This window comes from Candoia aspera, chromosome 5, assembly GCF_035149785.1.
Source record: "Candoia aspera isolate rCanAsp1 chromosome 5, rCanAsp1.hap2, whole genome shotgun sequence".
Classification (NCBI taxonomy): domain Eukaryota; kingdom Metazoa; phylum Chordata; class Lepidosauria; order Squamata; family Boidae; genus Candoia; species Candoia aspera.
Window position 1 is genome coordinate 53394695 of NC_086157.1, and position 14513 is coordinate 53409207.

At 38.1% G+C, this 14513-nt stretch overlaps 1 protein-coding gene across 1 annotated transcript in view; it reads right to left on the reverse strand.

Annotated features, from left to right (window-relative positions):
- Positions 1 to 14189, reverse strand: part of DMD (dystrophin) — an 895878-nt gene extending 881689 nt beyond the window's left edge. The window contains exon 1 of the mRNA XM_063305215.1: positions 14060 to 14189. Within this exon, the coding sequence (XP_063161285.1) occupies positions 14060 to 14135 (76 nt within the window). The 5' untranslated portion in view covers positions 14136 to 14189. The remainder of the gene's footprint in view (positions 1 to 14059) is intronic.
- Between the last annotated feature and the right edge of the window lie 324 nt (positions 14190 to 14513).

The window sequence follows — 14513 nt, forward strand, 5'->3', positions numbered from 1 at the left end:
CTTCTCTGCTGTGGCTCCCGCCCTTTGGAACATCCTTCCCCCAGAGGTCAGACAGGCCCCCTTGCTCCCGGACTTCTGAAAAAGGCTAAAGACCTGGTTTTATCAGCAGGCTTGGAATGGGAGGGGGAATAGTTATACCTGGGGATGGCTAGCACTCTAAGTGATTGTGAGGGACCTGTTACTTTCACTGACTGATTAAAATCTCTTGCACTTATTCTATTCTATTATTATTTTATTGTGTTGCTGTATTGAAATGGTTATAAATTTTAACTGCATTTTATTGTAAACCGCCCAGAGTCCCCCATGAGATGGAGATGGGCAGTGAAAAAATTTATAAATAAATAAATAAATAAATAAAAATATATGTCATAAAAAGATTGAATTGCAGTATCAGAAGACTTGTATATCCAGCTTCTCAGGAAGAACATCATGAAAAGGGGAAACCATAGTGGCTATACCCACCAGTAGAGAAGAACAGCTGAGGGTATTTTTCTTTGTCCCTCCCTGCCACAAAGAATACCACACTCCTGCTTACAGTTGGCCTGAGGCTGGACAGCTGAAATAGCATATTTTAGCTTCAGCCATCATCCAGAAGCTACCAGTTGCTATTCAAGCAACATCATCAGCAAGGGCAGCTAGGCCCAAACCTGATATAAATGTCCATTAATAGCTCAAAGCACATTGCTTTGTCCTGAAGAATGCTCTTCCCATCCATTTCAACTGTAGTCTCTTTCCTGTGAGATTTTTCTTTTGATCTGTAAGTTTGAAAAAAGGACTGGTTCCTTGATTGATTAGCTGATTTTAGGAATAACAACTGTCAGAAAAGTTAGGTAAAATTATAGCAGATAAGTTGCTGCAGTCCTGTGCTGATATTTGAGCCTATGCATAGTGAGAAAACTGAAATTATCTGTTCTAGAATGCATTACATATTACCCAATGGCCATATTAACTATACCTCTAATCATTGAAGTTTCCACTTATTCTGTTCAGAGTGCAGATCTTCTTCAAAAACAATGACTGCCCAATTCATACTCACATAGGAGAGTAGGTATGGACAAGTCCAGCAAAATGGAGAAAAGGACTCTAACCTTTATTTCTTAATCCATACATAGCTCCAATGTACTCTACAAGGTAAGGAAGGCTGAGAGAAGGAAGATCGATGCTTTTGAACTGTGGTGTTGGAGGAAAATTCTGAGAGTGCCTTGGACTGCAAGAAGATCAAACCAATCCATACTCCAGGAAATAAAGCCAGACTGCTCACTTGAGGGAATGATATTAAAGGCAAAACTGAAATACTTTGGCCCCATAATGAGAAGACAGGACACCCTGGAGAAGATGCTGATGCTAGGGAGAATGGAGGGCAAAAGGAAGAGGGGCCGACCAAGGGCAAGGTGGATAGATGATGTTCTAGAGGTGACGGACTCGTCCCTGGGGGAGCTGGGGGTGTTGACGACCGACAGGAAGTTCTGGCGTGGGCTGGTCCATGAAGTCACGAAGAGTCGGAAGTGACTGAATGAATAAACAACAACTCTACAAGGAGATTGCATTACAATTTACCAAACTATTTACATACAAGACCAACCAAGAATGTGACTGTCCATTTGAAACATAAAGAGATGTGGAATATTTCTTTCATTCTATTCTTGAATCATTTTCTGGTTGCTTAGGCCTACATTAGCTGCTGAAAGTGTGCTTATGACTACAGTGCGATATAAATATGATAAACGTTTTTTAAAAAATAATTTCTACTCCACTAGGACTCCAGATCAGTGAATATTATTTCTGAAATTATTTACAGAATCAGAGTGACAGATCATTGCCAGCTTTTTACCTAATTTACCAATTAACTATTCCCCATTACAAATGAAATATATGTATTACCTGATAGGATACTGCAAAATGTCATTCATAATTTTTGATGTGATATTATACATAACTGCAGCAAGTTCCTATTTAAATAGCATTCAGTTTCAACATGTATATGTTCCTGAATACTTGTAAAACATTATGAATAGAGAGAAAGGACCATTTAGACTATTGAGAACAGACACATGCATCTTCTTACTAGATGTTCTAAAAGCTGCAAACAGTAAGTTATATCATGGTACTCAAAACAGACTAAGGACGCATCCTGGAGAAGTCTCCTATCTATGGGATTCTTTCTCCCAACTTTGGAAATTGGAAGAAGCCAAAGTTGCCTTTTGGCTCATTTTCTATCATGTAGATGAAAATTCCACACAAACATTCACACAGTATGCTTGTTCAGCTTCAACATACAGTATATCCCACTTGAGTGAGTCTATATTTTCATGTTATAAAAATGAGACAGATAAAACACATGAGTGTGTGTGTGTGTGTGTGTATGTGTGTTTGTGTGAAGAGCATTTTTAAAATTGCAGTGGGTAATTTGTTATGGCCCACCATCTCAGAATCTTTTCTATTTAGAATCCTCTGCTAATATACTTAAGTAACAACAAAAATCAAACAGCAACAATGCCTATTATAAATATTATACAGCTTTAGATTTCTTCTCTTCAACTATAAGTCATTTGTTCTAAACAGCTAATAATCCAACCTTGGTCTTTTTTTGTTCTGTATGAGAGAACAAGCATGATCAATACACAAAGATTTGCTGAGATTAGTGTCGCATATGGCAGTGTCATATTATCAAGTGAAAAGAGGTAGATGAGGAGAGGAAATAGTTTTGCTCTTTTCTCCTCAGTCTTGTAGTTTTCAAGAGCAAGCTGAGAAGGTCAAACTTCACTTGTTATATCTGTGGGATTTGGGGTCTTGACTCCCACTCCAAACACATTCTATTGTAAGCATTAAAATTCCACTTAAATTTTGTTTGAATTCCATACTTCTCTTTCTCTATTGTAAAATTGTATGTGATTTAGTAAATCAGGGGTATCATAATTGAATTGCAGAAATCTGAAGCACCACTAGGGGCAGCAGTGGGGAATATTTTTTACATCTCTTGTCCTTGGGTCACCTGGATTTTCATAGCCCAGATATGGCATGAAAAATATATTGGACAGATAAAAATGTTGCAGAAGCAGAAGCAATTAGAGAAAAACTTCAAAATGTTTTCCACTATTTGTAATTTTATTAGTTTTACATTGGTGATACTATAGACTACTTATACAACGTTTTTATAGAGTACTTACACAAGATTTTGTAAATTAAAACTATCAAGTCACTGAGAACTCAGTAAATGTTCTTCAGGCTATTCAGTTCAAATAGAGAGGGGAAGGTCACCAGTGACATACCAGGTTATAGTTTTACTTAGCAACATGTACTTTAGTAGCTCATTTAATTTATGTACCAAAATAAGATAACATTAGGATCAGGTTTGTTGTCATGGTAACATCAGATAAAAAAAAACAGGGTCATGGAAATGGATACTATTTGCAACAATAACAATAACGATCTCTTAGCAGCAAATTAGCTATTGTGGTTTCAATTCCCTGAAACGGGGGAAAAACCAAATATGCATTTAAATGTAATCCACTGGAAAGGCTTACAAACTACAATTATGTTACAACAGGCTTATAGCAAATACGGTAGCTGATTCACTTTCACGTTCTTTACATAGTGATATACCTTTTAACAGTTAAGGTGATTTAGGCTGGAAAACCTTAGCCGATTATTTGTTTCCTAGTAAAAACAAAACGAACAAATACCTACATCCTTTAAAGAAGGGAGTTTTAGAATTTATCATTTCATACACTAGTAGTTATTACTTTAAAGCTTTTGTAAAATGGTAAGGCTATCAGTTATAGAACTTCATTAAAAGAATACAGCAAAACAAAGCAGCTCTCTTTCTGGTGCATAACATAGGAAAGAAATTACCCTTGTTGCAATATAGATTCTCTTCTGATAAAAAGTCACACCCTGATCTTTATTTTCATCAAGTATTAAAATCAACTTGCATATTTTCAAACAGTTCAAGACCACACAAAAGGGCTTGAACAAATTTTTGAATAAAGAAATCTAACATCTGATGCTTCTTTCTTGTGGAATTATACTTATAATTTCATCAGAGCCAAAGTAATACTTTCTCCCACTCATGGAAATTGTTTAAGTAATCCAGATTTGAGATGTACTTTAGAAGCACAGTAATCCAGATTTGAGATGTACTTTAGAAGCACAGCTTGCATGGCAGTTCCAAAAGAGAAACAACATCAACTTCTCTTCAAAATAGACGAGAGATCCTTTGAATAAATTGGTCTAACATTCTTGGACAATGAGTTGGCTTCTACACTGAAGAATGATGTACATTCTGTACTGACTTGCTGGATGCTGCTCTCATAGCTCTGCTTATAGATCTGAACCACGCCTTCAGTGGTCTGCCAACTACGTGGTGATCTACCAAGTTATGTCAAGACAACTACCTAAACAAATTAGATGCCAAACCAATGATACTTTATACATTACTTGATTCACATTTGTTGTCTATTAATAGGCTGTAGTATGAAAATACGCTATCATTCAGCACGTTTTTAAAAAAAAAACAGCCTTGACTAATCTCAGAAAAAAGACAGTTATTAAGGACATTTTCATACCGTAAATGTTGCTAACAGGATTTCTGCTTCTATATAGCATTAAGATACAGAGTAACTTATCTGGTAATAATTTTTACTTTATTGACTATTGTTTAAAGCATAATAGAACTATAAAGGTAAGTGTGAATGTGAAAGTTAAAATTGTATCCAGCAGACACACAGTTGAAGTGAAGGAACTGGCTGTTCCTTGGTGTTCTTAAACTTTAGGATGGTGATATTATTTTGCACTAAAATTGTCACTGTGAATAGGGACAAATTCAACAGATTTATACCAGGCCAAAAGTACTACTTAGCAGTACATAAATTTGTGAGCAAAAATCAAATCTCACCAAACTTCATACTACAAATTTTAAACTGGTCCTTAGTAAAGATGAATGTCTGCTAATATACACAAGAACAAGAACAGTCTTCTGTTCAGCCGAAATGATAGCAGAATGAAAAATGTGTTGAAAAATTATTATTAATACCTAATAATACTCCTTCCTCCTCCTGTTTTCCCTACAAGAACAACCCTGTGAGGTGAGTTGGGGTGAGTGACTGCCCAAGGTCACCCAGCCAGCTTTCAGGCCTAAGGTGGGACTAGAACTCTCAGTCTCCTGGCTTCTAGCCCATTGCCTTAACCACTAGTCACTCTCTGTCAGCCCAACTCACCTCACAGGGTTGTTGTTGTGGGAAAAATAGGAGGAGAAAGGAGTATTAAGTATGTTTGCTACCTTGAGTTATTTATAAAAATAACATAGGCGGGATAGAAAATAAATAAATAAAAAATAGAGGCTTGTTGGAAGGAAGTCTCCTAATGGACCAATTTGCCCTCAAGGATTAGAGGGCATTCATTTCCCTAGGTGGCTAGGTTGGTTGGGATAACTGGCTCTCACTGGCACTAGTATTTGTGTATTAGGCTGCCACAAACCTGATGTGACCCACAGCCAACTCTCCATGTCTGTCATGGTAAGAAGAAGCAAGGCAACCAGGAAGGTGATGGTCTTGGAGCTGTTACTTCCCATTAGGGCAGAACAGAAACAGTGTACTGACAAATTTCTGACAAACATACCTAACCAGTGCATTGAACTATGCCAGCAATACATTGCTTCAGCTATTGCCAAATCAAGTAAATGACAATTCAGGGCCTAATAATGGAGATTGCTTGGGTCTGTGGGAAAGTTCAGAATAGTTATTCTTCTCTGCAGCACAAAATGGGAGGCTTGGCTGTGAAAATTACAAGGAAGAGGAAAATCAAGATCAGGCAGATCTTAGAAGGCACAAAGATTGTGTTCTCCATTATTGAATGAGATGAGTTTGTTCACATTTTGTCTTTTATCAAAGCGACAGCAGACTTCTGAAATGGAGAGGGGCACTATTTATCACAGTTGAGCAAAGTAAAAGGGCAGCATTTGGAAATCTGCAGCCCCTAAATTACCTTTCTGTGACAATGATTGCTAAATGATTGCAGCAGTACTGCAACCGAAACTCTCACCACAACCCGGGTTCGATCCCAGCGGAAGCTGGATTCTCAGGTGGCTGGCTCAGGTCGACTCAGCCTTCCATCCTTCCCAGGTCAGTAAAATGAGCACCCAGCTTGCTGGGCAAGGTGACGACTGGGGAAGGCAATGGCAAACCACCCTGATATAGTCTGCCAAGAAAATATCGCAAAAGTGGCATCTCCCCAAAGGGTCAGACATGACTCAGTGCTTGTACAGGGGACCTTTCACCTTTTACCTCACAAGCCATTGAGATGGAAAACACATGAAAACTGTAGAGTAAGCCCAGAAATCAACATTCAAAAGATCAAATAAAACCTTCAAGATTTCCCCAAATTCTGCCCTACCTGCATGATGAAGAAGTTCCATCCTGTGTACAGTCCTCAGCTCCTCCACCCTCAATTGTGAAAAGTGGCCTTTGGACCCATGTGCACACAATCAGTACACAACAGGAACTTCATCTCAGCCTGTGAAATAAACTTTACATATGACTGCTAAATAGGAGCATGTTAGAAAATGAAACTCTCTGCATTGGGTCTCGCTATGATAAAAGTCCCCCATCCCCTATATGCTGGTGAAAATGACCTAGGCAAGTGCAAAGCCTGAGTGTCATCGTTTCTGCAATATCAAACATGCCAGAGCTGTGGAAAGCATTTTCTTAGATGCATGTTATTTGATAGTGATGCAGTAGCACTGAACTCAAGCATGAAGAATTATCAAAATGATTGTACGTAGACCAACTAGAAATATTTACCGCCCAGAGTCCCTCTTTTGGGGGAGATGGGCAGTAATTAAATCTGAATAATAAATAAAGAAATATTATTTAAGAAGGAGGTAATAACAGGATACTCCTCTCAAACAGAGGATATGATTTGTGGCTGTGATACAGCAAAAGGTGTTTTCTAGACTAGTTGCAACAATAAGAGGACTGTTAGGAGCTAAACTACACACATGGTCATCTCATACAATATTTGGCGGGTGGGGCTGGATGAGATCTACAGTTTTGGGAGCCAGGTGGGATGACATGAGCCTGATAGAGGGATACCTAAGAAGTGACCAGGCAGGAGAGGCTATGAGGTCCACCAAACTCAAGAAAACAAGGTCTGTTCTCCGCACTGATAGATAACAGAGTGGAGTTATGATTAGCTCAAACTGGCTGATATGGTTGACATACCATTCAGGAACATTTTCCCCAGTCAGCAAGAAGTCATGGAATTTGATCTTCACTCTGTGCTGCACCACAAACTAATGTTAACTATAGCAAGTAAGTTGTGCCTAATGTTTTCTACTTTCTGAAACAAATAGTCCATAGTCCTGTATTTGTCCTCTTTTGCCCCCTATTCCTTATTGAGCAACTCACATTTACTACTGTCAAGGAAATAAGCTACCTATATTATACAGGTAGTGGACAGGTTGGCAATTGGAAGCAGTGAAAGCAAATTCACCTGTTTTACCAGTACGTCTTAAAGTTCATTTTAGTAATTAAAAAGTAAAAGATACTATTTTCATAGACTTCTTGTTCAGCTGATAATGTAAAATTAAAGTTCATAAAATAGAAGTAAGCCAGTAATGATTTAGAGTATGTTTATGTGCTCAAATTTAGTTTTCCTAATTCATTGCTTTGAATATTAACATATTTTAAAACAAATATTAGTGTTTCAAATATTATACATCTAATATATCTAATATCTCTTAGTGAGGGTACTGAAAAGAACTTCAGGTATGATTCAACAGCAAATAAAAAAGAAACACTCCACATATGTGGTCCCACAATGATTTTTTTTTTTTGACTGGTTAAAGATCCAAACCAAAACCCATAATAATTCAGCAGTTACTATTGACTGAAATAGAAAGATATTGAAGCACTGACTTCACTTAGTGTAATAGAGCTTTATTCTTTAGCAGCTCAATTTGGATAGTCAAAAGTCTTACCTTAGCAATTTAAATGAAGCCAGACAATGGGTGACTGTATTTATTATATTTTTATTATATATTTAAAGTTTATAAAGCTTTTCCTCCCAAAGGACTTATTGGTTTAACTGTATTAGGATATAAACACTGTGATGGAAGTAGGAAAGAAAGCACCAACCTCAGTTGCTACATTATGAACCTGAATTGGTTCAATGCTTTAAACTGGTGCAGATTATGGCAATCTGCACAAGCAATCTAACCATTCACTATTAGAATTAAATCAAATAAAAATTAACAGGGCTTCTAACTGTAATTTGTTGTTGACTATAATTACAGAAAGTATATTACAGGAAGAGAACACGTTGCATACGTAGTCAGAAAGTTCTGTTTAATTAAGTGCCAAGTGCCTATTCTCAGTCACACAGCAAGACCTCAAACCAAGTTATTCCAGATGTAATATGGTGTCTAAAGCTGTTTTGTAGTCTCTCTGACTTCAAAATAAATATTCACATTATGTTATACTCTGAACTAGTACATAGAAAAAAATTTGAAAGACTAGTTGTAGATGTTTTTGAATTCTTTTATTACCCTGTATTTACAGTAATGCAACAATCATTTGGACTGCAATCTATTCTAGCATAAAAAAAAAAATTAAGGTACAGAAAGTAATCAAAGGTCAGTCAAGGCATTCACCCTACAAAATGTAAAATGGGCATCTGCCAAGTCAGCTTTTCAAGTCTGAAAACAGCTATAAACAAGCTATATCCATCACAGCTTAGCAGGGAACCCAGAGAAAGATAATAGGCTGGTCTAAGTATGGAATGAGCTACCTATGGATGTACTCCAGCAGGTCAGACTTCACATGGTTTAACATACTATAAGCTACAAATAACACCTTCTTTAGGTTTAATGAGGACCAAGATTTATACTGAACAGAGAGTTATCTTAAGGACTGCTGTTATGCATTGGAAAGGGAGGTTGTGTGGATTTTAAAAAATGAATATGGCAAGAACGCAAGAATTAGGACCAACTGACAAGTTATAAACAAATTTGGACAGCCTTAACCTGATAATACTTTACATTATTTCAAAATGTCAAATAAGCATTTATAGAAATAAAGATATAGCAAATATATGCATATATTGAGAAAGTCCCTCAACAATATTCCTAAAATATTATTTTAGCAGTCAAGAAATAAACAAAGATGGGCATGACATATCAGAAAACAGGACCATCCTTGTAATCCATAGAAGAACCATGTTTGGCCTGCATTGTTGGCATTCTGAGGTTTATCACTTGTTATTGGAACCCTGTAGCAGGATCAAATCATTCTAAGTTCTAATTATGGAAAAAGCTTAAGGTATCAGTCCTAGAATTATGTCAAGTCCTTTCACTTCTGAATGTGAATTCTACACTTGTATGCATATACATAAAATTCCCTTCTCACCCCTATGGGTGGTATGTGTCTTCCTCAAGCTCAGGTCATCTACCAGAGGCCTGGAAGTTTGAGGGTTCTGCGTAGTATCTTAGCTGTTCCTAGCATTGCACTCTTCTGGACAGACAGCTCTGATGTTGTTCCCAGAATCTGTTGGAGCCACTTTCCCACCTTGGGAGTCACAACCCCAAGTGCCCCTATCCTGAGTGCTCCTACCACCACTGGGGCCACTTTGGCCTTTATTTTCCACATCCTCTAGTTCCTCCTTCAGGCTCTGGTACTTCATCAGCTTCTCATACTCCTCCTTCTGTTGCTGTCATTTGGCACCACTACATCTATCATCACTGCTGTCTTCTGGTCCTTGTCTACTACCACGATGTCTGATTGATTGGCTAGTACCTGCCTGTTTGTCTGGATCTGGAAGTCCCACAGGATCTTAGCCCTGTCATTCTCTAACTTGAGAGAGAGAGACAGACAAACGCATATGTCCCTGTGTCTGTCTGTCTGTCTGTCTGTCTATATATCTACAGGTAGTCCTTGCTTAACAACACTAACTGGGACCAGAATTTCCATCACTAAGCAATGCATACATAAAGTGCAACATTACATGACTGCATTGCTTAGCAACAGCAATCTCTGCAGTCCCTGTTGCCATTGTTAAGCAAGGATCACTGTTGTTAAGTGAGGACCTCACTTGACTGCGACATGTGACTCCCTGCCAGATTTCCACAAAGTCAAAGAGAAAGCCACAGAAGGTCACAAGTCCTGGGTGGCTCGCAAGTAGGCAGGTGGGTGAATGTGTACTGTGGAGTGGGGGGGAGGGCTGCAGTGAGTGCATGCATGCTGGGGAGTGGGGCTGCTACAAGGCACAAGTGTGGCAGGACAGGGGAGGGTATGCTGCAGCCTGAGTGCATGCTACTGAGTATGAGATCCCTGGGTGTGACATGCAGCCTTCTCTGCCAGTTTCCCCATTGACTTTGCTTGTGAGAAACTGGCAGAAAAGGTTGCAAACGGTAATCACGTGACTGCAGGAAGCTACAACCATCATAAGTGCAAGCCATCTGAACATGCCAGAAGAGTCCATTTGGACCCTAACTTAGAGGCAATCTAATTCAATGTAGGGCCTAAATCTGTCAACCTAAAGTTGACAATAATAGAAAATGAAAAAATGTGGTAACTTTTTTTTTCTTTTTAACAGAAATGGATAAGATTTGCAGGTAACTTCTGAGGGGATGAGAAGTTCCAGTGTTAAATAAATAGTTGTAAAAGCTTCAATCTTTAATTTTCTATAGTTAAGATATTGTTAAAGGAAATTACTGTAAGGATGTTCTTTCTCAAAAGAAATATGAAATTTACAAGTCAAGTTTTCTCGTCAAATATTCAAGGTTTTTTGTATAAGAATTCTCTTCCAGTTGGGTGTGTTCTTCATCCTCCTATAATTATGCTTTTTGTAAGCCTTTGCTACAAAAATGATGTTTTATCTGATACACATCACTACTATATTAATATACTATATTACTATATATCAGTCTAGTGTTGGCTGCTTAAAATGTGTAGCAATAGTCTTTGGGGCATTACTGAGAAACAGTGGACACATTCATTTTTGCAAGTGAGGTTGCTTGTAAAATACCTGTTTCCTGATAAGTAAACGGAGCCAGCTAAGCATGAATAGGACTGTAGTCTAAGAATTGCTATGTATGTGGGAACAAGTCCCATTAAAAAAACACTAGAAATGTTCTAGACCACGCTTAAGTGCTTGTTCCAGTATTCCAAAGAAGTTAAAGGACATTCTAATTAATCTTGCAGTACTACGCACATATTTCTTGAGTTCACTTTGTAGTGAAGTCAACAAGACTTACTTCCAAATAAACATATATAAGACTGAGAAGGGATCAGCTATTATTTGCCCACATTTTATAGTCCCATGAAGTGGGAATAAAAGTAGAACCAATCACAGGCAATGTTAAAATACATAAAAAACAAGTCAATCTCCAAACAGTATTATACGTGTTCCTTCAAGCCAATCAACTTTATGCACCTACATTCAACCTTCCTTGAACTGTTTTCTAAACTCTTCCTTGTAATAAAGTGCCATTCTTTGTATGGCCAGGCCCTGCTTACTGTAATAACTTTGAATAGTTCTCCTTTGTAATCCTTCCTTTCCACGTGAAAGCCATGGAAATATATCTAACCCTTAAGATCAAATGTTTCACAGGTAGCTTTAAACAGTAATCTTAATCATAAAACTACAGTGGGAAATAAAGCTCAGATCAATCATCCTCCAACTTATATAACCTCAGTGACACAGTTTCTTTCTGAAAAAGTTCTGATTTCAAAAACATTTAAACACATTGCTGCTTTGAAATGCCATAGGACCTCTTTTATTCTTCACAATACCAAATGTGAATACAGATGAAAGGAAAGCAACACGCATAGGAGTTCAGCTCACAAACAGCAATCTCACAAAAGTAGAGTGTTTTATGGGGATACTTGCCCCTGCCTAATGCTACAGGTGTAGGTCTCAGGCTGAAGGGTGACATGAGTTTAATTTATCTGGTCATTAAATTTCTCAGCATCTAGACATCATTACCAGAAGTACAGTATTTTGTGTAATACATGCAAGTCAACTCATGTGCACGTTATACAGAATTTAGTCCCATTGTGTTTCCTTTTAAAAATGTATAGAATAGCAATCTAAGGAACATTAACCCTTTCTCAACCAATAAAAAGTTTTAAAAGTCTTAAGAAGAAAACAGTATCTTTTTTATTGATGGGCGGAGAAGCCTAACCCTGGAATACCACTACGATGTATCAATGATAGATGTGTCTATTTTTATATCAGTCTAATCCATCACAGAATTCACATACGATTTCACAACTTAATCTATTTCAAGTTTCAGTTTTGTTTATTCATGATTAAGGAGCAAATTGAAACTTGCTGAAAGTGAGCAGCTTTTGGAAATATCTGGAGCTTTTCTTTCATCTCAAGGTAGCAATAATATTGAAATACTACTGAGGGTCCCAGAAGTCATCATTCTTAGGTCCCTAAGACAATGTAACAACCTGAAAACATCCCAGGATAGTTTTTGATTGAATCACTTTCTTATTTGGGCACTTGTATTAAACATTTCAAGGGCAAAATCTGACTGTAACCCCAAGATAGCAAACATCTAAACAAAAAACCAGAATTTGTTGTTATGTAGGGTGGAGAAATGAACCCAATGTCATGGGAGTAATTAAAGGAGGAATAAATAGTACCAGCAAACAATTTCCACAATCCTTTCATGGTTCCAGAACTTTATGTTTCCCAAATAAGGTTTTCTGCACAATCCCATATCAAGATGATTCTGCATGTGTAAAAACTCTAACTGCACAGAATTTCAAATGGGCATTTTCACATAAGGGTTATCCTTCTGCAGTATTAGCAGGCTAACATGGCTGTATTCCAACTATGGCTCCATGATATGCCAGTGTAATAAAGTTAAGTAAGTAACTCATTTAAAGGAAACATCAGTGAAGTCACATGAACATTGTGGTTATTGTGAACCATGCATCATGTTTAAATTAAGCCTGGGACTGGCAACAGACAGACTCCTCTTTGTCTCTTGAGTTCACTGATCTTGAATGCACACAAACCATTTTGCTTTATTCCTTTGGATTCTAACTTTGAAATGAGAGAAGCTACTCACTGTGTAAAATCTAACCATATGTCTTAGAGAGTGGATATGGCAGTACCATTAATCTCCTTTTCCTTCTTCTGGTTAAGTACATGACTTTTCAGAAACAATTAAGTTATCTCCACACTTAATAACATACATACATACATACAAAAATAATATATATTATTAATAAATAACAATACATAAATAAAGTAAAATAATAAAAATAAATATCCATACTCTTTTGTAAAAATATGAATTCTGAGCAAACTGTTAATACCTGGATTGCCCGTGAACTGGTCCCTTTCCAAGGCTAAAGGCAAGGAGGCAGCCCAGGCAACTGAAACTTTATCCAATGGTGAACCATTACAGCGGCTTCCATTTGCAGCCATAATGGCCTGTGCTGCAATTTATGTGCATAATAAAATAAACATTTTTAAAAGTAAAATAAAATAAGAAAAGAGTCTGCCATGAGCCCTCTTTTCTCCTGGCTTGTGATACTTCATTAATAATCCAAAGCAAACAATGCAAGTTGCTTAGAGAAATAGAAATAAATAAAATAAAAAATGCTAAATAAAACACACGTTTAATTTCTTTCTTCCTTTCCATCTGAATGCCTTCCATGTATACCCCTCCCCTTCCCATCCCCAAGATATCCCAATTATCACCCACATTTCCACTGGTTTCTCAGGAAGAAGATGAATTAAGATCACTTAGTCTCGAATGAGACAAGTGGAAATGCCTTTTGACCAGAGGAGAAGGGAAATTAAATGCACACAAAGCTTTCCACAAAGTGCCGCGTGCCCAGCACTAGTACAGTTGAATGTACAGTTTTGCTTGGCAGAAGAGCGTCTGGCAGCTGGCTGCGACAGAAAAGTTTCCCAACAGCAACTTCGGAGCCAGCTTTTTTCAAGAACTTTTTTCCATTCAATGGAAAGTTGCTTATTGCTTTCGTTTTTAAAGCACAAACCCATTACACATGTGTAAATACCCCCAAATAGGTTGTCCTACCAGATCTGCTCTTGATAATATCACTGAACTCGTCAACTGCAGACGCTTCCTCAGGTTGTCCTCCTGCCTCAGCCATGGCCAAGTCCACACGCCTAACCGGGCACCGAAAGGTGTCTCTTGGCTCTGCTCCTGCAGGCCGGAGCTTCCCTCAGGCCAGAAAACGGAGACTCACCAAAGTTTGAACAGGAGAGCGTTCTGTTTTCCTCGGAAAAGCGCGAGTGGGAAGAGAGCGCGTTGGCGTGGCGACAGAGAGCCAAAGGAAGGAGGGCGGCGAGGGCGAAGCCCTCTGGCTAAACTGGCTCGAGATCACATTGGCGGGAGAGCTGTCAAACTCTGCTGCTCAGAGCTGCGAGAACAGGTGCCGAGCGGCGAGAGCCTGCCTTAAAAATAGAGCCAGGGAGGTAGAGAGACAGAGAGACTGCCTTGGAAGGTGAAAGCGGAGAAGGAATGAGGT